Below are 24,930 nucleotides of genomic sequence, written 5' to 3'. Positions count from 1 at the left end.
TACAGCGGGAGTGAACCAACAGATCATTTGAATCACCTATCCTTGTAGCTGATGAGAATGTAGAGCAGTCTTGCAGGAAAAGACATCGAGGCTCACTAAGCTCACACCACCGACTTCAACGGGGGCCACACAGTGCGCCTCAAGGGAGCCCTGCCGTCATGACAAATGTGACAAGCTCATATAACCTTAATGTCAGGAGAGAACCAGTTTGAAGTCTTGTCGTTGGAAGAATGTTGATGAGGGTTGAGAAAGAATATCTCCAGCCTTCGTCGTTTCATTAATTCAAGTCCTGTTGGAAGGTTTTTGGAAGGGCTTATTGAGACTGATGGGTCGAAGCGACTGTGTCCAGTGTTTACATCTTTTGGATCCTTTAGTTTTTCCATGTGTCAAATGAAACATGTGCCACCGTGATGCTTCCTGGCACATCCTTGTTCTCTGGCTGCTGCAGGGGGCTAGAATCTGAAAAGAAGCCAGCCTCATCTCTTGCTCCCAGAACCCTGCTGTTTCCCGTCCCCTGTGTAAGCTGCCGGTAAATGAGTGGGCTGGTCATCTCACGCCCCGGGGCTCTACCTCGGGCTCTTCAGACCACCAGCTGTTGTGTTTAGGACTGAGTCATGCACCAGTTAGCATGCTGAATCCAGAGCACGAGTGCAAGGTTTTTGACCTCACCGTATGTCTCTTCCTCTCTTCTCCCAGCCTCTAATATTATCAGCATGTGATGAAATGCGCCGGGATAGTAAAATAATTGCTACAAAACATCTTGAAGGCAACAGTGAGCTCTGCTTATACACACTTGCTTGACAGAAATTAAGAATTCTGGGTCATAGGTTCTCCCCTTGCGGTTGTTTTCACCTACTTTCTATACAGTTGAGATACCAGCACCATATGTACCATCACAGCCTGCGATGGGAGCATGACTTAAGAGCTTTTGTGAGTTTTTCATGTTTTACACCTTTAACGCACCCAGACTGTTTCCCTTTTCTTGCCATAATAATTGTGTTGGCTTCACTTGTGAAGTATTTTTCCCCACCAACACGCATGTAAGTTGTGTAAGAATAGCAAAAATAGAAAAGAACCCAGAGACTTGGAATCAGCCACATACTTGAGTCAATTGCTAATTCTGTTTAAGGTTGTTTCCTTTCATACGGCTGACACTTACTGTGGTAATATATAAAAGCTAAGCAGGAGGGAGAAGGTGACAGCTTCTTTCAATGTCAGAATGTCAGTGTATTTCCTGGAGGCACTACATACCCGTGTAAACCTGATATATATTGAACTTCATCTGAGAAAATCATTCGTGTGTTCATCTTCTGCTATTTTTCAAACTACAGGTGCAGCACAGTTAGAAGTGTTGCTTACTTTGCTGACATTGAGGTTGGGGTTCTCTGTGACCCAGTTCCTCTTTTACCAGTCCTCCCTGTCAGATTTTCCACAATAATTTACCACATTTTTGGATTTGCAGTGAACAGAGCATCACATTTCACCAAACAGCTGTAGTTATATTCTTAAATGAATATTATTTCATGATACAGACATTTGTACTACCCACTCCAGAATGAGTGGGGCACAGAGAGCCTGCTGTGTTTAGCTTCATCTAATTTATGTCACGCAGAGAAAAAAAAAAACTGGAACTATGACTTATGTTTAAAAAGGTTTACTGTTAATTGAATAATGTAAAAGTGGAGGTAACATAATCAATTTTAAGTGTTTATTCAACGAAGGTAATACCTGGTTTCTGTCGTGTTTAAATGAATCTTTAATTCAGCAAAAGCATGTTAAGTTAATCATTGAACACCAGGAATAAGTAATAACTACACTACAGTGAAATAATCATGAATTAGACTCTTGCATAAGATGCATAGCGTGCTACATTGAAAATCTATGTTTTGTCCTGCTGAATCTGGCAGTTTGACATGACCCTAATGCACACACTTCATAGTTCTTATTTTTTAACTTAATGAACTTTTCAACACGAGGGTAGGAAGAGGATAAAAATGAGCTCTAACTAGCCGGTGATTTGTGTAATTCAGAAACACCTTATGAGGCTGTGTGCAACACCTCCTCTCATGGGTGTAATTTGGAAATTGATATGCTATTATGTTCTTATTTCCTCATACAACATTTACCACAGACTCTGGTGTAAATTTTGTTTTGGAAAATTACCCATGACAGAGGCATGTAGCTGTACAGTATATTGTCGGTCTGCTTTAATAGACTGAATGCATGACTGAAGCAACAGTGGCCATAAGCTCCACTCGTGTGGTTGACTTGTACGATGCCTTTGACATTTACGAGAGAAGTGTTGGTTCCAAAACCTAGGTGTGTAGCCAGAGAACTGCAGGAATGCTCATTTAAGCGTTAATGCATAAGAAATGGAGTTAAAATTAGCCAGGGTGCAGAATTAAAGTGTGAGATGGGAGGAATAGCGTGGTTAAACTAAAGTTCAACGTGAGTACTCCAGCTTTTAAATCAGAGGGAATGGGTGCGTTAGATGAAAGTATTTGAAGTGACGTACAGTTTTTGGAGAATCTTTATTCATATAGTCACAGTTTGGAGAGTTCAGAGTTACTTTTTGATAAATGCTATGTATTGAGGATGTATTCATTGTAAATTTGATGTTAAAAAAAACTGTATAAAGCTGAAAAGTAATATTTTGGTAACAATATTGCCTGTGTGAGCTGAGTAAGTCAGGGTCAACTCTTGACAGCGAATTACATGTATTCAATAGCTGAATGATTAAACCACTGTGAGTGTTTTTGGTTTGATTTTAGCCTTTCATGCTTCCCAAATGAATTTCAAAGGAAATAAATTGATTACGTTTTTAATCCAACATGAATATGATATGTTGTTGATTAATTAAATGTTGGTGCTGAAGAAATCAGTGTAAAGCTCACTGACAACGTATTTTATTTTGATTTTGCAGCGTAACATTCATTCACAGCAACTACAGGATTGTTATGTTGTTTGATGGTTAGATTAAGGCAACTAAAGCACTTCGGCTGAGGTCAAAGAAAGATCGTAGTCTTGTCAAGTGTGCAGCGAAGCGAAGCCTGAGACATGACCTGTTTATCAATGTTCAACTAAAATCACAACATTTCATTCTGGGCTTTTCACAAATATAAGGAGCAGTTAAGTGAGGTCTGGGGTCATGAATCTTTAGAGGGAAAAAAATTGCATAAAAGCCCAAATTTAGTTATTTCTGGCATGTTGCAATGGCACTATTCCATCATATTCACTGTTCATAGTTATTGCATACTTCAGTGAGTTTGCATCGTGATTGTAAACATAAAGTGGATTATTGTAAAGAAGAATTAAGCTTCTTGAGCGTTTTTGAGTCTAAAAAGCTATTAAATTTAAAACCTTGCCATTTCCTGACAGATCTGAACGATTGCAATTGAGAATCATTAGACCTCAATTATTTAGTAATTTTCTGACACCTTCACTGTCTCTTGCTTCCTTCTGAATGGGATCTTTCTTCTCCCTTTTCTTCTTTACTGATATTCTCTACACTTACAAGCAATAAGAAGGAATAATTTAAGATCGAACATTCACTTTGTTACACACAAGGCAACAAAAACAGATGTTTGATCTTGATGGTCCATTGCATCATATTTTATATTTAAAATTTGTTTCGGGGCTTCTGGCATCAATTCAATGAATGGTCAATAGCAAAAACAAAGAAAAAACTAAAAATGTTCTTGGACATTTTAGACTGTAAAATGACTTTTCAGTATGGATGCAGTGCTTTCAGTAGACTTTTTAATGCTTGCTTTGTCAAGTTGCTGTCACTAGTGCTTTCTGAAGTTGCTCCTTTAATCAGGATGCCCCCAGTCTGAGCAATCAATACAATTCTTAATGCGTTTTGTCATCAGTTATTTTGCTAATATTTGTCAAACCCTAAAAGCTACTCACTGCTCTCTATTTGGCCGAACACAACCTCTCAGATTAGTGCACAAATACATTTCTATAGAGCATGTGTGGGTGGGACTGATACAAACAGAGAGGCAGGTTTCTCCCAACACCATGCTTGCATTGTTTTGAGGTGGAGACTAGAGGTAGTGAAATGTACATGCATAGTGAGTTCCAACTTGTTAATGAAAGCTATTTCATTAGAATCAAAAAATTAAATAGTGAAGTAAGCGACTGGACCTAAATGAGTAGTCACCTGGTTGGCTGTCACTCATGGAAAGAGTTTTTCAACCTGAACAAAACACCTGTAATGTGTTGGCACAAAGGTAAAAAAAAAACAAAAAACAACTCTTTGACTGAAGACATACTGAACATACAGTAGATGTAATTAACTAATCTGTCTTCTTATTGTCAATCTGCCATGCTGTCATTTTACTTTACTTGAAGCAAGAGATAATATCAAACACAGCAGCCTGCTGATTGTCTTTTACACATTCAAAGTTTGTTCATTAACACCTACACTGCTTTCTTGAGTCACGCACACTAGACTGTTCATCAGTCTAACAAGGGAGCACAGTTGACATGCGAGTGGCAACGGCGTCATAAAATCATGAACTTGAAGAAATATCTGTCTGCCTTCAGTGCATTAAGTCCTACTTTGCTGCTTCATACCGTACAGTGAACCATAGATTTATCTGTACATTACTGTCAGACAGTTTTCCAGCCCTGGAAGTTATTTGAAAGTTAGAAAATCTTTTTTGCAGTCTCCCAGTATGGTAACATATGGTGAGAGCGACTGTGGGAATTATCTGTGTCATCTTGTTTGGACATATTCAATTTGGGTCTCAAGCCCCAGTGGAAGTAGTTGAAAGTGGGTGATTTGGGTGATGGAGAGGAGATCCAGATGGCAGAGCAGCAGTAAGATCAATCGAGCTTGATGCATTTTCCCCACTTCAACATGCAGACAGATGTGATTTAACACAGTAATTGGGTTTACTTTCAATTCACACATTTCTGTTGACAAGTAATAACACCTCAGAAAGAATGTGCGAACTTGTTTGTAAAAACTTAAGTATGCATTGTTTCATGTGTTATCCCATCATAACAATAAATTGATCGTCTCCCCAGGTTTAATAGGCCGTAGAAAGGAGCCTGTTTATGGCTTCGTTTCACTTTTACACACAAAGACGGACTGATTAGGGTTTCATTCAGAATACACCCAGTAATTAAGACTAAACCGATGAATGCTGGGGCTGCAACTGATTGTTTTATGATTGATTAATCTGCCGATTATGTCCTTGACTCATTTGTGTCACAAAATGGTCGACAATAGTGAAAGACGCTAATTATAATTCTAAAAGATTGCTTGTTTAATCCAAACAATGGTAGAGAGATATTCAGTTTAAAATGATATATGAGAAAAAATCTGAGTAATCTTCCCATCTGAGAGACAGAAACTAAATATCTGGTGTTTTTGTTAAATGACTGAAACAATTAACTGATTATCAAAATAGTTGCAGATTGTTTATTTATTTTTTGTCAAACAAAATTTATCAACTAATTTTATCAAATCACTTTGCTGATTTGAGTTTTTAGAGTTTCCTTTTACCATCCTGGTAAGTAAACTGCCTTGCTATAGAATGAAATCTGTTTTTTTTTTTTTTTCAAAAAGAAAACCCACTTCTCTAGGTTTTTCATTTAATATTGCAATATAAAGTCTTTAGGAACACCAATATTGTCAGTTACCTCCAGTTATTTCTAGATGAGCAATATTGCAGTTAGAAGGGCTACAAATCACAAGCTGGTGCTTTCATTTCTGAACTAAACAGTTTCAAGCAGACTGGACTGCAAAAGGTGATAAAGTACGTGATGCAGTTTATCTTAGAAAATGAAAAGTACCCAGAGAATCATCTAACAGTTGGTAGCCTACTTTTACCCTGCATTTTAAATACGGTTGAGATGGGTTTGCAGGCCCCATTGCATCCAGAATGCCTTTGATTGCAGGAATCCATCATAATGCTGATTTTAAACATATCATCTGGAGTATTGAGCCTCACAACAGTAGCTCATTTTGCTTAAAGCTGTTTTTTCACCTCTTTCATGTAGAGTATTTATACAGTCTTCCATCATTCAGCAACGTTTAATTGTGTTTGCATCCAGATCCCTTCTACCCTCTAATGTTGGTCATGTCAGTTGAATAAAGGGCCCTTTAAATGTGTTGAAGCCCAAATAAAGAAAGGGCAGTCATGGCCCAGATGTGAGAGGGGGACCTAAGCTGTACCTGAGTCAATAGATCTCAAAGATAGAGGTGTCAACCTTCCACAGGGAGCTGAGGCTCTGGTGGCCTTTTAGCTATTACTGTCCAGTGTGCTGAACTTGGCTGGAGCCATTTAGTCTAAAGAGAGTAGAGACTCAGAAAGAAAGTAGAAAGACTGTGATCAGCACTGTCGGGAAACTGCCCTTTTAACAGAAATTCTTGACTTTGCCGGTGTAGTTGTCTTCAGCCTGGAGTCAATTGCCACAGAATTTGTCAGGAAAAACCAACATTTTTGCCACTTTTTAATAACTTGGATGACCTTTTAGTTGAGAAACGGTGCTGCTCTTCAGAAGTAACTGTCTCAGGCCTTTTAAAAAGAGTTTTAAAGAGTTTGGGATTTCTAGTAGTTTGTGGTACTATAACAACAACAATACTAATAGTAATATTATGAACAAATGCAATAATATGCATATGCCCACATAGCTGGATTGTACGTTATCCCATTTTATGGTGTTATACTGTATGAAGACATTATGAAATGTTTCCTTTAGTTGTTAAGGGAATGTTTAGTGGTGGATTATATGAATATATTTAATTTTCATGGTAAATGTACTAAATGAAATTTCCAAAATCTCTGTATATTATCTTATACTATTGTACATTTTCTGGAAAATCCAAACCGCCAGACATGAATGACTGTATTTAGCTGCTTTAGTAAATGAAATACCTTGCAAATATGTACCCAAAAAAACCACCACCTATGTAAACAAGCCTTCTTCATCCAGTTGCAAATTTGCCAGCAATCGCTACAAACCACTGAATTAACAGTAAGATTTTAATTCCAAGGGTATAAATTGTTTGGCAAATGCTCTGACAGGAAACTAATTGGAATGGTCACATCATCCAACCCTACACAATTCACAATGGAAATTATTAGTAGAACAGTTGGCAGTAGTGGATGTCTTCCAACTCATCTCACAAATGATCAAAATCATCAGTCAGATGTTCATTTAACTGTTTTAAAAGAAGATAAAAAAAACATTTGTCACAAAGTAATGCATCAATATGTTACATGTTGACATTTCTATTGAGAAATTACACACACTGAAGCTGAAGATATAACAGTGACATGATATGAATGCGGTAGGCTAAAAGGTAACAAAGTTAACAAGAGTACATTTTAGTATAAAATGCTGTACAATTATTCTTCATTCACAGGTATTGAAAGAAACACCGATTTCACACTATTTTATTGCTATTGTATTGAAACAATGCAAAGCCTTCCAGGGTTTTTGTCTGGGTTTGATAATGCTTAGGCTCTGTCTGAGTGCAGGATAACAAGGCACCTCCAGCTATGTAAAGCTGTGTAGTAATGATAGCGATGGATTTAAACTGAATCAGTGCTAAAAAAATAGAAAACTAAGTTAAAAAAATCATAAATTGAATTATGGATATCATAGGAGACCCAGCTTGAGTAAACTCAGCTGGTGAATTGAAATGTCAAGAGCAGGAACCGGTTTAGTTCTGTGCCCTCATTTGAAGGCAATGAGTCTTTCTGCACACTGGTGCTTTGTGGCAGCCGGGCTGAGAGCAGTGAAGAGGCGATATTCCAGAGGCAGTTCTGAATGAGAGTGGAGCGGGAATCTGGTGGTAGATCAATGATAATAAATGTGATTCATTCAAGATGGTGCTTCCCAGTTATTGAGTGTGGCTCTGCTGTGGTGTGAAAACCCCACTAACAGGCAGCATTCAAAGATATCCTGCAATGAGATAAAAACAAATCCTGATCTCACTCTAGATGTGGGTCACTTGCATAATACCTACTGTATGGAGTACGCTTTTAGATTCTTTCTAGTAAATTATTTTCAGGGGAGCAAACTTGGATTAAATCTCACCCACTCAGAGTACAATAGATGCTGCCACAAGCTGCAGCAATTAATTTCATTTACTGCATGACTACATCTTTTTTATGAATTTTCAGCATGGCTGAATTATACATTTTTCTCTCTTGACTTCATGATCTATTGGCTTGTTTGGCACGGAGCACTGGCGAGACTGTCCTCACTTTATAAATGTTGGCAACAGTGGTCAAGGGATGTACCAGATGGCACGGCCCATATGCAGTTTGCCCTTTGGCCAGGTAGACTAATGAATGCTTTTGGGAGTTAGTCTGGCATGAGACCCTCCATGGGCATCGAACCCACTCTTTTCCCACAGCTGTCCTGAAATATTCTGGAGCTTTCACATTTCCCTGCAACATATGTTTATAGTTATGGAGATTTAAAAAAAAGAAGTCTCTTTAGCATTTTAAATCACCCAAGTAGAAGATTATGGATCAGCCTGCTCCTCTACAGTACGTATCATTTAATGATGAACCCTTCTGGATCAATCCTTGATGTGAGCTATGGTAATGTTATTGGACTTGAACTTAACCTTGGGCATTTCTTAGTCATGTGGCTTTTAAATATACAAGAAATTCAGTTTCTTTATATCTTCTAGCAACTAATGAATATGTTGCACTCTTACGTGCCACTGCCATTACTCTGTGGAGCTGAGCGCATTTACACTGACAGCGGAAGCCGAGATGTTTGGAGGAAATAACACTAATGTGACACTTCTGTCTGACCTCCACAGTCTGGATGTAAAAGTGCAGTGTGAAGTAGCTAATAAAACCCACCAGGAATTACCTGCCACCTTACAGTTTAGATCATCAAGCTACACAATATCTTGTATTAGAACTGGAAGAAATGCATCTAGTCGGAAAAAATTGAAGAATTTAACAGATAAAATACTGTAAAAGTGGAATTTCAGACAGGAAATGTGGTACCAAACTGCCTAGAGTCCCTTCCTGGTCCTTTGTCATCATGCCACCCAGACTTCAGTCAAACATGAGGATTTAACTGGAATTTATGAGTCCCAGCTGAGCCAAGAAAAGTTATCTTGTCGTCAATTTCAACCAAATTGTATTGAAAAGTTCCAACTTTTATAAATTATACCCTTTATTTTAATGGGATCATCACTTAGACATTGTGCAGTGTACAGCTGTCCATGTGATGTTTCATTAACATTAGATTGAGATGTTTTTGTTCTGAAAACTCAGACAGTCTAATGCACTGTTTGAGACATTTTCTGTCTCAAGTCATTATTTTATCTTCTGTCTGCAGCTGTGTCAACAATATTTATATGTTTATATATTAGGTTAATGAAGCATGTATTTCTTCTGCCCATTTACAAGCAGAAAACAATGACCCAAGAGGTCAGTTCTCAGTTTATAGACAAAAGCCTCAGCTGTGACAAAGAATAATAGTGCAGCAGTGTTTCATTTTGATTGTGGCATCAAATCCTCCCTCAACAGTATGTTGAAGTGGATGCCGTAGGACCTCCTTAACTTCACCTTTGAAGATTTATCCTCGGGGTGTCCTTTGAAGGCTTATCATGAGTTGGCAAAGTGACTGAGACTAATCAGAATTCAAGTCGGCGCTCTATTACTATCGAGGTTCCACACCTATAGCACAACAACACGGTGTAGAGACCCACCTGCTGGCAGCTGTTTAGCAGAAGACCAAGTAGATCAATTACTGGAGATACAGCATTTAGGGTTGCATGTCTGTCCTTGTATACAAGCGTCTACTGTTTTCTTTACCTGAAGATTTTAAAGTGCATCTGCCTTAGTCCTTGAAAAGACATTTTTTGTTTCATTTTCTCCCTTTTGTGCTTGTTATTTTTTGCCTCTGTTTATATTCTTTCTGTATTAAAAGTAGAGAAAAACATTCCAGCATCATGGCTAAGTAAACATGCCAGCATGCCTTTCAGTCTTCTCAACTCCTTCTACAATACAATACATAAGAAGGTTTTTCTTTGGCAGTACTTTGTTTTTCCTCTTCTCAGTAAAGGGTAACATTGCTTTAAATGCTTTTCAGTTTTAAATTCTTTTTTTATGAAGCCCCTATTTCTGCTTACATTCTTTAGTGGTACTGTGTGGAAAGAAAACACAATCATGTACGGCCTCCTCATCCTTTTGTATGAGTCAAAACCTAAGTGAATTAACAAAGTGAGCTTGTCTAGTGTTATATCCACAGCTTTTCAGAGAAATGCTGCATATACTAATTAAAATTTAGAACTATTGAATATATTTTTTAAAAAATCAACAATTAATATGGGGCAAGGACAGTCCTCTTACCAGTTAAGCTTCTTTTTTGGGAGATTATTGTGATTAACTAAGAGGAGCGAGCTACTTATTGAGGATTTTAGTATGATTACATGATATCAGTTGAAGTAGGTAAATCTGAGCTGAGTTTATCAGAGTTTTTATCAACTCAGTGCATTATCTTACCTACAGCTGATTTAACTACTAAAAGTTCACTAAAAATTAGTTTGTGCCTTGATCGATAGTGGCACGTACTGGTTCTATTTACTGTGCACATATATATATATATATATATATATATATATATTTACTTTGGTAAAGATATATGTGTCAATATGCTAAAATTTCGAACGAATAATATGCTTTCAAAGTAATGAAAGTGGCGACGATATGTCAGAAACCCCACTAAGAATGGCATTATTAAAGGAGCTACTTATGCTGCTGTCATTAGTTTGATCTCTCTAATGAAGAGAGTGTTTGCAGGTAGTGTAGTGTGAAGAACAATCTCTGTGTTTGTTGTGAGGTTATCTTGTACATCCTGATCAAAACTTCAGTCGCGGTTCTTCACTTCAGTGCATCTGAGGTGCTTCTAAACTCAGATCTGCGCTCTAACATCACGTGGCCGTGTAACAAACTGTGGACTCCGCTGCCAATTTTAATGAACCACTGTTAGAAAGGATAAGAAATGTGCCATCCCTTTTGCCTGCCCATTATACATGATAGCAGTATGGGCCTGCATATGAAGCCTCAAACATTCTGAGCACATGCTTCTTAAACATCAAGGGATGTGAAGCCAAAGGGGACTGACGCTAAATACAAGGCACATGCGGAAAAAAGCACACCATACGATATTAGTTCTTTAATCTCTGCATGATCATACCTTCAGGTCCATCCACCTTCTCCTGATGACCTATATATTGCTGACTTTGTTAGTTATCAGATGAGAACACTTGGTTGGTTAAAACATACATATCACATATAATAACCTCAAAGCAACATTTCTAATAGGTTCGGGGAACTTTGATTTCTGTGAGAGCAACTGTGTCAGTGTGGCTGATTGCATGTGTCAAACGGGGCATCTCTCACCACCTTTTTTTTTTCCTCCAACCATTCATCAGCGTTAAGGCAGCCTGTGTGAGCGTTCCTTGAAACTACAGTCAGCAGTTTCACCTAATTACAATGCTACGCTTCAATCATGCTTTGGAGCTTACGAAGATAGCGATCCAGACGAACCAAACACATCTGTGCATCAAAGACACAGAACAAAACAACTAGCGTGTGATTGCATTTGTAAGCCAAACAATATTTCTTATGCCTCACTTCTTTTTGACTGAGAAACATTTGAGCTAATGCCAGAACATTTCGCTGTAAAATCCCCAAAGAAGATTAGCATTTGTCCTTAATTATCTCGCTTTCTGTAATTACATACATTTTAAATCTCTGATCAGCGCACCCTGAAAGATGTGCAGCTTCTGACATCTGCGTTTGAGGCAGCTGCAAGGACAGAGTGGTACATTAGCAAGCTGGACCAGGTTAAACAAATGAGTGGCAGCCTTTATCTGTGCTTTTTTCCACGGTGATTACATAACCACTTGCTTGTAACTCAGATAAACCTGTGAGTAAATAATGTATTATGTATGTGTTTATGCTGATCCATGAATTCGTGATCATGTCAGGGCTCTAATGAGTCATGAATGTGGGCGGACGTGCCAGACCTAAAGCTTATGATACAGCTGTGTTGTTTTTTATCTTAATGGAAGCAGGCTTCTCTCTCTGTAGGAAAAATCTGATATAGAAGGTGTATCTCTCTCTTTTTTTATTATATACTGGCACTTCTGTGGGTCTTGTCACCTCAGGCTATACAGCATGCTTTCCTCTGCTGCTCATTCAGTGAAGTCAGACTATATGCTTGCATTTTATCCTTTGTCTGTTGTGTTGTCAAAAAATTTAGCCTGGCAGACACAATGCACTATCAAATGAGTATGAGTCAAAAGTATAGACCCACTTTAAGTTTTTTTTTCAGTCAATGTGCAAAAGTTTCAGCAGCAGTGAAAATTTCAGTTGGAGCATCCTCTTGGCAAGCTGGTTTAACAGATGTCTTGGCCGTGCATTGGGATTGTTCCCAACTTCCCACTTGCCCCTCTTCACCTGCAACCATCAGTACCGTTAACTACAAAACACTGTTCAGTTTGGCTTCTTATTGTCTCTCTCAGTGCTCCACCTGCTAACAGCTCTATTTTGTCAAAATCCGTTATTAAGACTGCAGTCCTATAAGCAGGGTTTTATTAATTAGAAGTTGATTTAGTTCTCTCAGTGAATGAGATTCCAAATTTCATTATTTTAATATACACACAAAGTTCTTTTATTATAGATACCAAAATGGAAAGGATGCAATTGTAGGACCTTTGGTGTATCTTAATTATGTGTGTGTGTGTGTGTGTGTGTGTGTGTGTGTGTGTGTGTGTGTGTGTGTGTGTATATATATATACACACACACACACACACACATATATATACACATATATATGTATATATGTGTATATATATACACATATATATATATACATATATACGTGTGTGTGTGTGTGTGTGTGTGTGTGTGTGTGTGTGTATATATACATACTTATTTGAATATTTTGCAACAGTTGGACAATCTACTCTTTATAGCAGGTATAAAATGTAATGGCTTTGAGATATATGTGGATTGCTAAAGTAGAATACTGATTCTATTCATAGTTCATTTAAATAGCTTTGTCTTTTGTGTCAGTCTAAGTCTTCAGATCACTTTACTCATTCTTGTCTTGGAACCAACTGAAATTTTTGTTATTGTTCACTGATGCCACCCCTCCTTGCCCCCCTTTACACTCTCTCCAAGAAAATGAATGTGGGAGACAAGAGAACACATTGTGATTATCTGGAAGGAGATGTCAGCCAAATCGAGAAAAATATCTAATTTTGCCACTGAAGCCACAAACAGATGTACTAAAACACAGCAATATGTGAGATTTGTAATGCAGTACTTACTGAGAGGTGGCTGAGATCACACCAAACTTTGATCAGCACTTAGAAAGGAAGCATAAAGAAAGCTAAGTCTAAGTGGTGCTTGCAAAACTGGCATTAATGTGGATGATACTTTGACACATAGCAACCACCTAAAAATTGGTACAGACTGAACATGCTCTCTGATGGCAGCCACATCTCTAAACGGGATAATGCGCCCTGCCACACTGCAAAAATACTGCTCAAGAAAGGCTCGAGGACAATGACCAAGACCCAAAGTGTTGACAGGGCCTCAAAAGTCTCTACATTCTAATTTGATTGGGTGTCCGTGAATTGTGTTAGAGTTGTGTTAACTAGAGCCCCAACCTGCACAACACAGCACCCAAAATATCCTCTGCAAACATCCTTGTGCCAGATGCCATGATTAGTCGGAGCTGTTTGACCGTATTTCGGGCAGCAACATAATATGGGCCAGATGGTCTTAATGTTGAAGCTAATCGGTGTACATGCTAGCTACATGTGCACCCTGTGTCTTTCAGGGAACAAGTTTCGGTGGTGCAATGCAATGGTTTGCATTTCCACATTTCATTGTTAGTCATTTCCTGTCTTGGTCTTGGTGGTTTTGATCTGGTGTCTCTAAAAGTCCTGGTCTCAGTAGACTCTGGTCTTGGTCATGACTCGGTCTTGGATTAGGCGGCCTTGTCTGCAACACTATTTGTAGTTTAAGAGGCCTTGATTAATTTAGACTCTGGACCAATCACAAGCACACTTACAAATGATTAATTTTTTTCATCTTTGTTATTGTATTTTCATTGCTACGGGACTTGTGCTTTCCATTCAATCAAACAGCCATCTTTTATGTTACATCTATCCCTATCTCTCCAGTTTTCTTGGTGCTGTTGGTATTAAGTCTTAAAAGTTTCACACAAAATCCGTGTACAAGTTTGGTCTCAAGAGCAAGCGGTTTATTAGAGTGTGGTTTCAAATTCCATCTTGGGTGCAAAGCAACCATCTAGAACAGGACCGATGTGGTCCACTGGGCCAAAATCCCATCTAGATTTTGGGATGATTAGTTTCTAAGTTCACTATGGAAGATATTTCTGTTTGTTTAGTTCATCTGGAACAGAGCTCAAAATTTTGAAAACATGGCAGGAAAATGTGCTGCAAAGTTGTCTGTGCCAAAAAAATCTGGTTTGTTGTTGTCGCTACGTTATTTTGGTGTTATTTATATTTTACTGTTTATTTTGGTATCTGTATTGTGGAAAGCAGCCAAATACAGAAGAAATAACATGAGACAAAGTCAAAGTCACAGCATCATAAACATGCAACTCACACTTGTGCCTGCTGCTCTCACAAAGTCCTGTTTTATGTTGGTTTATGTAACAGCAGCCTCATGACTTTTCAAAACAGGAAAGTAGCTGGATATGCCAAATTATGTGTTTGTGCAAAAACAAGCCTTAGAGATGAATAGAGCGGAGCACAACCTATTGAAGCTAAAAACACCACAGAATTCTTTCAGCTGTCATTCATACTTATGGACAGCTCGTGCCCTTTACTGATTTTTCTTTTTTTACCAACCTTTTATGGTCAACAGTGCTTGTTCACCTTCTTTGAGAAGATAACTCCATTTATAGCATCAACAGAAACTTTAAATCGAAACCGACTTAACTCAGGGTCACATGGTTTCGGAATGCAGCGAGAAAATGTCATTTTCCCAAAAGTATACATCATTATGAATATATCCTCTTGTGCCAAACTCTGACTTGGGCACAGTTTCTACCCTTACAGTTTTAGATCCTGGAAAACATTGTCTACCTGTCAGCTGAAATCAGGAGTTTTCTTCAATATTTTCCAATCAACTGATGACAGTTAAAACTGACCTCAAGTCAGCATTAAAAATCCTGTGACTCCTCAATGTATACATTTTCCTCTAAAACAAAACTGTGTTCAGATATGTTGAACTACACTGATTCTTTGATGATGGTATATTTCTGTGAATGAGAGCATAGCTGATACAACACAAACACTTTTAGTTCATCTAATGAAACTTCACCAATATTTCACACTTAGTTCATAGTCTGCACCCGGCACAATATTATTTCCTCTCCAGGCATGTGTTAAAACTGATCTTAGCTTGGAACAAAGATTTTCATACTGTGATACTTCACATGGTGGCAATCATGTGTGACAGTTGAAGCCTGCTGTGGCTTTGTTAAAACATTACAACGCCGCCGTTTAATAGGGAAACAAAAGAGCCTTAAAGAACCACCAAATAGAAATCGACTGCTGCATTTCAGCTAATTCTGCGTGTTAGAGAGTTTGGATTCTGTGGCCAGGAGGTTTGTGCTTTACTCTGGAGAACTGGGTTTGTGTTGAACTGTTGATGGTGCACCTCATTACTGTAGCTTGGTGCCTCTCTCAGGACTGATTAAGGATTAAGCACATTTGAGAGTGCAAAGCACGTCCATACTGCATCTTCCTTGTTTCATTATCCATGCACAGCTCCCTCATCTATAGCTTACTGTATATGCATGCAGTGTGCCTGCCAGTGCCTGCATTGTGTACTGTTGTGGGATTCCTCAAAAAAGTCACACAATCTGGATCCGTTGTTTGCCAATCCCTTAGCGACATCCATTTCATCTTCCTCTTCCTCAAATCTTAATAGGTAGAACTGGAAAAATTCTAATCTTTTATGTGACTGCTGGCCAAACTATGTTTTTTTTTTTAAATGTCTAATAATGATGTCTGATGCTGTTAGTGACAGAGCAGATATAATACGCCATGTGTGCAGAAAATGATTTAATGCATATCTATAATAAGTCACTGATTTTCCAAAGAGTTTGCACAAATGCTACCTTCTTTAGGAAAAAAAAACAGAAAGGCTAGTTCCACGGTTGTTGCTGTAGCAAGACAAACAGGTGAAAATACACATTCTGACTAGTGGCAATTTTGGATTTAGTTTTAATGTTCACAAAAATGTATTCTTACTAGCCAACCAAAAACTAAAAATATTTTAGTCTCATTTTCATCAGTGACTTTTTTGCCATTTTACAACCATTTTGCAATTTGACGACCACAGCTGTCGTCGTCTTTCCGCATGGTTGCCAGGATGTTTATCGCCAGGTTAATAGAAAAGCCTCCCTACCTATGTCCCTCTGGTCTGCAACAACAGACAGGGTTTCTTCAGAAAATCCTGTTAGCGTTATCATTTCCAAACATGCACCTTCTTCCAGAAGATGATTCACCCACTTGTGCTCTACAGTAATGTCTACTGTCTGTTGTTCACCTGAAGAGGAGGCGGTAAATAGTTGGAAACCCTTATTACAGTTATTCAGCAGCATTTTTTTAGTGAACATCTGAAGGACAATTTAGATGGAATGTATTAATTCCTTCTGATGATAATATGAAAGACATCTTACTGAAAATAATGTTAAAATTGCTGCATTAATATTAGTTTATCTAATGTATAAATGTGCTGCCTGCATGTTCTTAGTTTGTCTCAGCTTTCGTTGCTATTTCTTATCTAATTGTCACTGAGTTTAGTTCATAATTTGTTTTCTTCAAGAACTGGTAATGTATTTAGTACTACTGACAGGCTCATAAAATTACCGTATTGTAAGTTACTTTCTTACAAAAAACAATAAGAGATCAAGTGGATAAATCTACTGAACAAAAGATAAGAAATTTTGAGGTAAGAAATTTTTACTGATCAAGTGTGTGTGTTGAACATTTAAGTTCCGGTTTTCATTTTCAATTGTTATCATTATTATTATTATTATTATTATTATTATTATTTTTACATAATAGTTTTTGTTAATAAAATTAACGCTGGTTCTGACTAGTGTATTTTTGGTGTTTAACAGCCACCACAACACTGACCTTTTATTTCTTTGCTAGTTTCTGTCTTGATGAAGCCCTTCTCATAAATTCCCATCTGCTCCATTAAGAACTCTTAGACTTTACACCAAAGAGCTTTATTTACCAGGAAAAGCAATCTGTGAGGTAAAGTATTTTTAATCTCATCATCATCATTTGGAGGGAAACGTGTTATCAGTGTGGAAATGAACATATTTTTGGCAACAGGGTACTCTGGCGTTGTTTAATTTTACCGAATCATTGAAAAACGACTTGAGTATGAATTTGTTTGCTGCTTTGTTGGTTTTATAATCTGGCATTAATGGTTCAAAGTGAGAAGATGGTTTTGCAGCTGTTTGAGCAAAGTCACAGGTAAGCTGGTGTGCTCCAGCTGCAGCTGATCTGGAGGGGACCTTATAGATCTGCACATTCTAGTGGAAGCAATAGTTTACAATTACATCTAATTTGTTTTAGGTTATGAAAGAAATATTTTCATGGAGAAAAAAAAACTTCTAAATATAGAATTTTCATACATGAAGTTACATTTTTTAGGAGTTTAATCAATGACCAGAGAAGGACTTTATCAAACTTCAGAACTGGTCAAAGTGAGAGTTTTTGTCAATCAATACCAAATACTAAGTAAGCTACATTTTTCAGAAGCAACTGATAGTCTTTTCTATACCTCATCTGTTGACGGATTCAGTCAAGCTTGGTGAAGTTGGGTTTTCTTGTCGGTGAGAACACTCTGTAAATCTCTGCTCAGATGAGATTGTTTGATAGAAGTCTTTACATTTCTTGCAGCATTCATTTTTGCTTTTTATCCTTTCACTGTTTGAACGTATATAGAGTCAATCAGAAAGCGTCAGCACTGTCACTAGCTTTGCTTCAGGAATCTGTCCATTGTGTCGATTTAAATCATCATTCTCTCTAATCTCACATGTCTCCTGGTCCCTGCACACTGGCTTATGATGCTGCCATCACTGTGATCGGAGGTAGATTGTGTTAAATGTGTGGTGAGTTAAGCCTGGTTTCTGTCAGATAATGTTGTGCTTTATTGCTTTGGAGATGAATTTTTTATTTCATCTTTCTTCAGAATCTTTTTTCCCCAAAAGACAGAGACGTATAGTTTTTACTTTTTCTCATATTTCAAATAATCTTGACTGTGAACTCACCAAATTTGGCAAATTACACACTCCCATAGAATCAACATTTCCGTCTGATTCATGCAGACAGATTCTTGGGCAGATTTATACTGTAATATACACACTTTTTTGTGGACCAAAAGATGTTTCGATGTCGAATTGATTTAAACGTCTATAGACATTCAAAGCGATTTTAAAACACTTGTTGGAACTTTCCTTGCATTAAATCTATTTCCTCTTATTCACCAGACACATTTCACAGTTTAGTTCTTTTTTTATTTCAACACATTTCAATTGAGGCTTCCACACTGCATCACATACAGACAGTCAAGAGTCCAAGGATCTGTAAACTTTCACTTTTTTTGTGAGACTTTATACAGTATGTGATTAACAATTATTCCCCAACTGACCTCCAGTGAGACCTGCAGGTATCATCAGTTTTACTTGATACTTTTCTTAAATTGTGAGTTAATATCTTAAAGTTTAGATTGATGTTGTTACTCGAGTACATAAGCCGTGGTATCAAAAACTGATTCTGTAATTTAAACATTCCTGCTTAAAGCTGCACTAATCATTTTATTCAGCAACATTTTAAATGAGACTGTAAAGTTAAAGTGGCCTCTTGCAGTGATGAATCCAGGAAAAACGGTCAACTCTGCTGTTCTACATGTGACGTGTTTTTCATCTCTCAGCTTTCTCTCCTGCAAATTTACAGTTTTGGCTCAGTGTCTCCACTCTCGTCAGCATTGTTTTCAGGACCTTTTTAGAGAAAAAAGACTAAAAACGCTAGTTACTCAACAGCTAGACACAGTTGCCAGTTAGCTGGCAAACGTTGTTTTGCATTTAGTACCTGAAACAACCTTTTTCAGAGCTAAATGTCCAGAACCACAACTTCAAATGGATTCTAAGATTATTTGATATCTGGTGGATGTGTAAATTATTGATGTTGTTATTGATGTTAACAATTGTTTTTTAAGGTGTGGTAAGATATGTCACTGTGCTGTTTACAGCTGGTTTTGCTGCCTACAGGTTGCCAAATATCTATTTATAAGATAAGATAAAACTTTATTTATCTTTAATTAAATGATTTTAAATGCAAATTAAAATAATTATTTACTTTTTAAAAATGTTTTGGCTGATGTCATAGCTAAATGTTTGCCATATAGAAAAGCCCCTTGCACCAAATTTAAGATACTGACTTTTATAAATACAATTGACTTGACTTTCTACTCCCAAATTACAGTTCTACATTATGTAACACTGATTTATTAAAGCCAAACTGTCGTTACTGCCCTATCAGTCTGTGATTTTAAGGAAAACCCTGCATGAGGTGCAGACACTGCTGTATCAAAGTTACTCTCTGTTTCACGTGATGACAGGTGACTGGCAAATATTATCCATGCCCGTTTGTTATGGTCTGTCTCTCTTTGATAGCCACAGTGATGAGAATCCCAAAAATCACAGGAGACTTTTGATCAAAGACTCGGCACAGCCTTTTGAAATATCCGACTCCTGTGGCAATGATGTGTTTAAAAACAGCACTCTGTGTCTCTGTCATCGTCAGGTGAGCACCTGCGTGTCTGTCCTCAGGGATACACCTGCTGCACGTCTGAGATGGAGGACAAACTCAACCAGCAGAGCAAACTGGAATTTGAGAATTTGGTGGAGGAGAGTAGCCACAATATGAGGACGACATTTGTCTCCAGGCATAAAAAGTTTGATGGTGAGTTTCCAGTACATGGATTCATTTCGTCTGTTCAACATGCAGGGATTGGGATACATATAAATTGGTATCTAGCACCACTTCTCCAAGCTGAATATACTCCAGACAAGCACTGTCAAACTTGTAAATACAGACTACTGTTATGTGATTAATAATTACTATGACTGGTATTAATAAGATATGGGCAAATTGGTTTTGAAGTTGTTCTGGAGTCTCCTTTTCAATTTTGACTTCTTCACTCTGGTGCTTTTTGCTAAAGTTTTCTTCATCCACAGGGATGATGTGTAGCTTGCTATCATCTCTGTGCTTTCCCACTAACAGACACCCACCGTATGACTTTCTAATGAACTGACAATCAAAAAAGCAAACAAAACAAGAAAGAGGCTTGCTTAGTGCTTTGTGCTACTTGTCCTCACCTAACCAGTGTGAGCAGCAGTACAGAATGACATTAATGTGGCTTTGTGGTAGAAAATATTGTCATTCTACATACTTGAAAGCAAACCTGTGTATAAAAGTGATGTCACTTCGCTGCATCAAAGTTGCCTTAGTTATCATTCAGTCTTTTTGTGTAAATGCAAAGTCTGTCAGGTTCAGCTCAGTTCCAGCGAATGACATCGAATGCCTGGTTTTGATCGGCAAAGAGTAAATATCACAGTTTTGGTACATGCTGTTTTATAAAAAAGATCAGTGAATTTTAGCCTTGACCCTTTTGTGACTGAAAGATCTGTAAATGTTTCCTCAGAGACTTCTGTGATTCTGTAATGTCTGTGTGCCAGTGGGAGACGGAATGCAGGACCTTCAGTACAAAACAAGAACTGACAAATCTTGAGTCAGGACATTTCTGTGGTCTTTGCTCACACGTCTAAAATACACTTTTATGCCTCCACTCCAGCAACAGCTGAGGCCAGAGGCAGGGTAAAAGATACTGGAATGCCTTGAGGTAGATTCTTCTTATCTGCCATAACTGACCACTTTGACTAAATCTAGTTAGAGTTCAAATTTAAAATTTGCTGTGACTTCAAAAAATATATAATATTAACCATAATCCAAACACTAATTATGACAAAAATGAACACAGATGATAACAGGATACTTACAACCCCAAATCCAAAAGCCAGGACTGGACAGACATAGATGTAAACTGGCTGTAAAGACACACAACCATGAGGCTTTAATTCTAATTTTCTCCTCATGTGATTCAGACTGAAAGCTGTGTGATTGAACTAGAGACTACAGTATAGCTGGGATAAGAGAGAGTGATGTCTCACCTGGCCAAAAAACATCAAGGATAGTTCCTTTCAAATTTGTCACTGCCAAGTGTTCAATGATCCATCTGACTAGTTGGCAGTCAACTGTGAACAATACTTGCATGTCCCTGGAGCAACAGCACAGTAAGATTTCAATTGGTATTGTTTCGATTGGCAAGATTCATTTATTAGTGTATTTTTTCAGGCTCTGACTGAAGGACTGGCAAGAGATGTTTTTCAGTGCTTGATTGTAGAATTTGAATATCGCCGTGTATCCCTATAAATTGCTGCATTTACATGGCTGTGAACAAAATGAGAATTAAAAAGAAAATGCCAGGATATATCAGTTGTCACCATTAATGATAATTTCACGACAAACTTGGATCAAATGTGTTGTCTGAATGAAATGTTTGTAACAAAAGACCAGTTAAATGAAAAAAACTTGGTTTTGTTTGTAGACAGTAGACACTGAGTCTTTTTTAAAAAGTATAGAATTTATTGATCACTTAGTATGGATTCCATGCAATAACAATAAGAACGTGACCTTCACATATACAAGAAAATCAGGCAACACTGTGTTTTAAGACTTTGCTGATGAGCGGATGTAATGCACGGAAGTAGAGAGAGCCAATAATTCACAGTATAAAAAAAGACGGAGCTCTTCTTCTGTAAAAACCTAATTGGTAGCCATGGGTCATACAATCTTTGCAAGACTGACAGAAAGTGCACTAAAATACTTTAAAAGGCTGAAGTGTTTCTACATTAATAGCACCGTTTCAGCGATGTTGCCTCTAGAACAATTCCTGCACTATATATCAGCACGTTTATATAGTCGCACCAGTGACACAAATCACTTGTGCAGCTCCGTCTTCTACATATGCCCATATTGCCGGGACACTCAACATCACATCCCTTCTCCTTGCATTAAACTCCATCCACCTCGTGGGGTTTGAATCATCCCTCATCAATTTTACATGCCCTCATTTCTGTCCCCAGTTATTTATAGGGCCCTATTATGAAAACCTTAACTTACTTTTTGATTACTGACTGCTTCCCCTGGAGGCCTGTGGGTTTTGATGCATTATTGAGCAATCCTGAAGCCATAAATGACTGTTGCATACTAGAATTAAGGTTTGGGTTTTCTGAATGTCCAATCATCTGGCTGAGGACTCTTTTACCTCCTCTCTCTGTATGCCTGATATTCTGCCGGTGAGACTTAAAGTCCGGTCACATTCCAGTCCAACTGATGCACAGTGTGGAAAGAGAAACTCATAACCAACTTTGCAGTGCTGCAGCTCTGCATTTCTTTGGATTCGTACAGTTATAGTCCCAACAGGATTTAATATTCTCTGAGTATGGTAGTGTTGTCTTCTGTGGCTTCTGTAGATGCCCTGAGGTAACCTGAATTAAGGACAAGAAATGAGATAAATATTTGCAGTATTTATGTGTGTGTGTGCATGAGAGAGAGAGGGAGAGAAAGCTGGAGAGGCACTGAGAAAAAGAGAGAGAGGCTGAATCTGAGGAAGAGGCAGAGGAGGAAAGAGTCACATCAAATCTGTTAAAGATTAATTGCAGTGGATGAACCATGATAAAAGGTGTCTCATGCTCAGTCAAGTGATTTGAGACTGAAACCGCTGTACATCGTGGTTTGTAGCCACTGAACATGTCTTTTTTTCACCATCTCTTTTATTTCTGATCTAGATTACATAGCTAAAATGCTACTATTTTTGGAAAAAATTCATTTTAGAAATAATTTATGGAAAAAATCAGTCAGCCAGCGTCATGAATCTCAAACACTGGTAGGTATGTATGGCTGGGCCTTGAATCTTTTACCACCATGACCAATCCAATGACCAAACCATCTACTTGTTTGTAAATCCAAATCAGTACTATAAAACAGAAACGTGCTTTATGATTTATTTAACATAAATTATTCTTGATCAGTTGTGATCAGGGGAAATAAAAATGATTAAAACAAAGCTTGTTTTAACAAGCTAACAAGCAGGCTCACAGACAAGCGTTAATGTTAGTCAGTCATAAGTGTCCTCCATGATAGTTGACTCTCTAGGTCAGACACTACCCAGACACTTAGAAAACATTTGGTTTGATTGTCTGCCCACAGGTCAGAACCGTCTCAAAATTGCAATGCTTAAGAACCATTAGAATTTGTGATAATTTTGTGGCAAGGATTTAAAAAACAATAAACAAAGACTGCATGCAGGTTACTGTATTTTCCATGCTGCCCTTTGTGTTATAATGCAACTTGAGCTCAGCTTAGATTTTTTGTTCCTTGATATATTTTAGCACGTGTACACATGTACTAAAATAAATGGTAACCAAGCAAGTGATTTTGAAAATAGTAATTAAAAACATACATTTTTGTATTGTGTAATGTGCCCACTTCTGCTGGAGTATTACTTTGTTTGGGCTGCAAGTCTGGTTCAAACCATAGGAAATACTGTCTGTGGTTTGAATGTGTACATAACCAGTGTTGTTTTGCTTCGTTTTTGTTGAATTGGCTCATAAATCAGAATAGACTTGGCTTTTTGGGAGTGTATCCTTAAAGAGACAGGAACAGAGTGTTTCAGATTGAGGGTGAAAAGAGGCGCTGTGGCAATGTGCAGCATGAAAAGAATAATGTGCTTTTTGAACCTTATATGAACCTTTAAATGAGCACACTGTGGCCTGTTTAGAAAACAAGATTTGCAGACTTATTTACCTCATGCTTATGAATCTTGTTAATACGACGCTAATGTTAAAATGAGTTGATGGAGGTTGGCCTTGACAAATTAACCTAATTGTGTTTTTGTATATAGTGAGTTTTAAAAACAACTCCTTCTCGTAGAAATTGATAGAAATATTCAAAAATACTGCAAACGATGTTCTGAAAAGACTTCTCACTTAACTTTCTCCTTAAATAGCTGTAAGATATATAAAAGTTCCTCACTTAATGAGAATTCAGTCTATCATTTTGTTCCACTTAAAACTACAGTATTTCATCTTTTATTAGAGGAAATTATATAGTATGGCATTATTTTACTTTGCACCGTTACCTTAACTAACATATCTTGGTTACCATTTTATATCAGTGCAATTCAGCAGTGTGTCTCTGTAAATCTTTGGCAGGTCTATGGGAGTGTAAGAGGTAGAAAAACAGAACTGGACAGCCGTTTGGCTTGTCTGTATCTCCAGTATTACCCTTCTGTTTGTCATTTACTCCTTCTGTATGGTAGATGCTCATTAGATTCGGTTTGGTTGATGCCTTTCTTTTCTCTCACAAGACCTCGGCGAGAGATTAGTGTGTGTGGTTGGTTGAGTAAAGTCTGCATTGAGCAGCAGTCTTGGTTGACTGAGTTCTTTGATCCTGCCTCAGTAGAGCGTCTCTGCTGAACAGTGAGAGCCGCAGTGTCCCTCATTCACTTCAACAATGCCTTATTCACACACCACCTAAACCAAGGCTGACTCGAACACAACAGGCCATTCTCTCTAATCCGTCGTCTCTGCAAATTCACAAGCTCCTACTGGGCTGTGTAAGCTGGCAAACACACAGGGAGAAAACATCACTCCAGTATTGTATTTCACAGATTTCTTCTTTATCCGTAGCATTTTATATCCAGGTGATGTGGCTTAGATGTAAGAAAAAATGTCTC

General features: G+C 37.8%; 1 protein-coding gene across 2 annotated transcripts in view; it reads left to right on the top strand.

Moving 5' to 3' along the window:
• gpc6a (glypican 6a) overlaps window positions 1–24,930 on the top strand; it is a 178,415-nt gene that overhangs the window by 10,662 nt on the left and 142,823 nt on the right. For both annotated transcript variants that reach the window (XM_055010745.1, XM_055010740.1), the window contains exon 2: window positions 19,875–20,033. In XM_055010745.1, the coding sequence (XP_054866720.1) occupies window positions 19,875–20,033 (159 nt within the window). The remainder of the gene's footprint in view (window positions 1–19,874; window positions 20,034–24,930) is intronic.

The sequence above is a fragment of the Amphiprion ocellaris genome, chromosome 1 (genome assembly GCF_022539595.1).
Source record: "Amphiprion ocellaris isolate individual 3 ecotype Okinawa chromosome 1, ASM2253959v1, whole genome shotgun sequence".
NCBI classification, from domain to species: Eukaryota; Metazoa; Chordata; class Actinopteri; family Pomacentridae; genus Amphiprion; species Amphiprion ocellaris.
The sequence above is the reverse complement of the archived record's forward strand: the minus strand, read 5'-3'. Positions and strand labels throughout refer to the sequence as shown.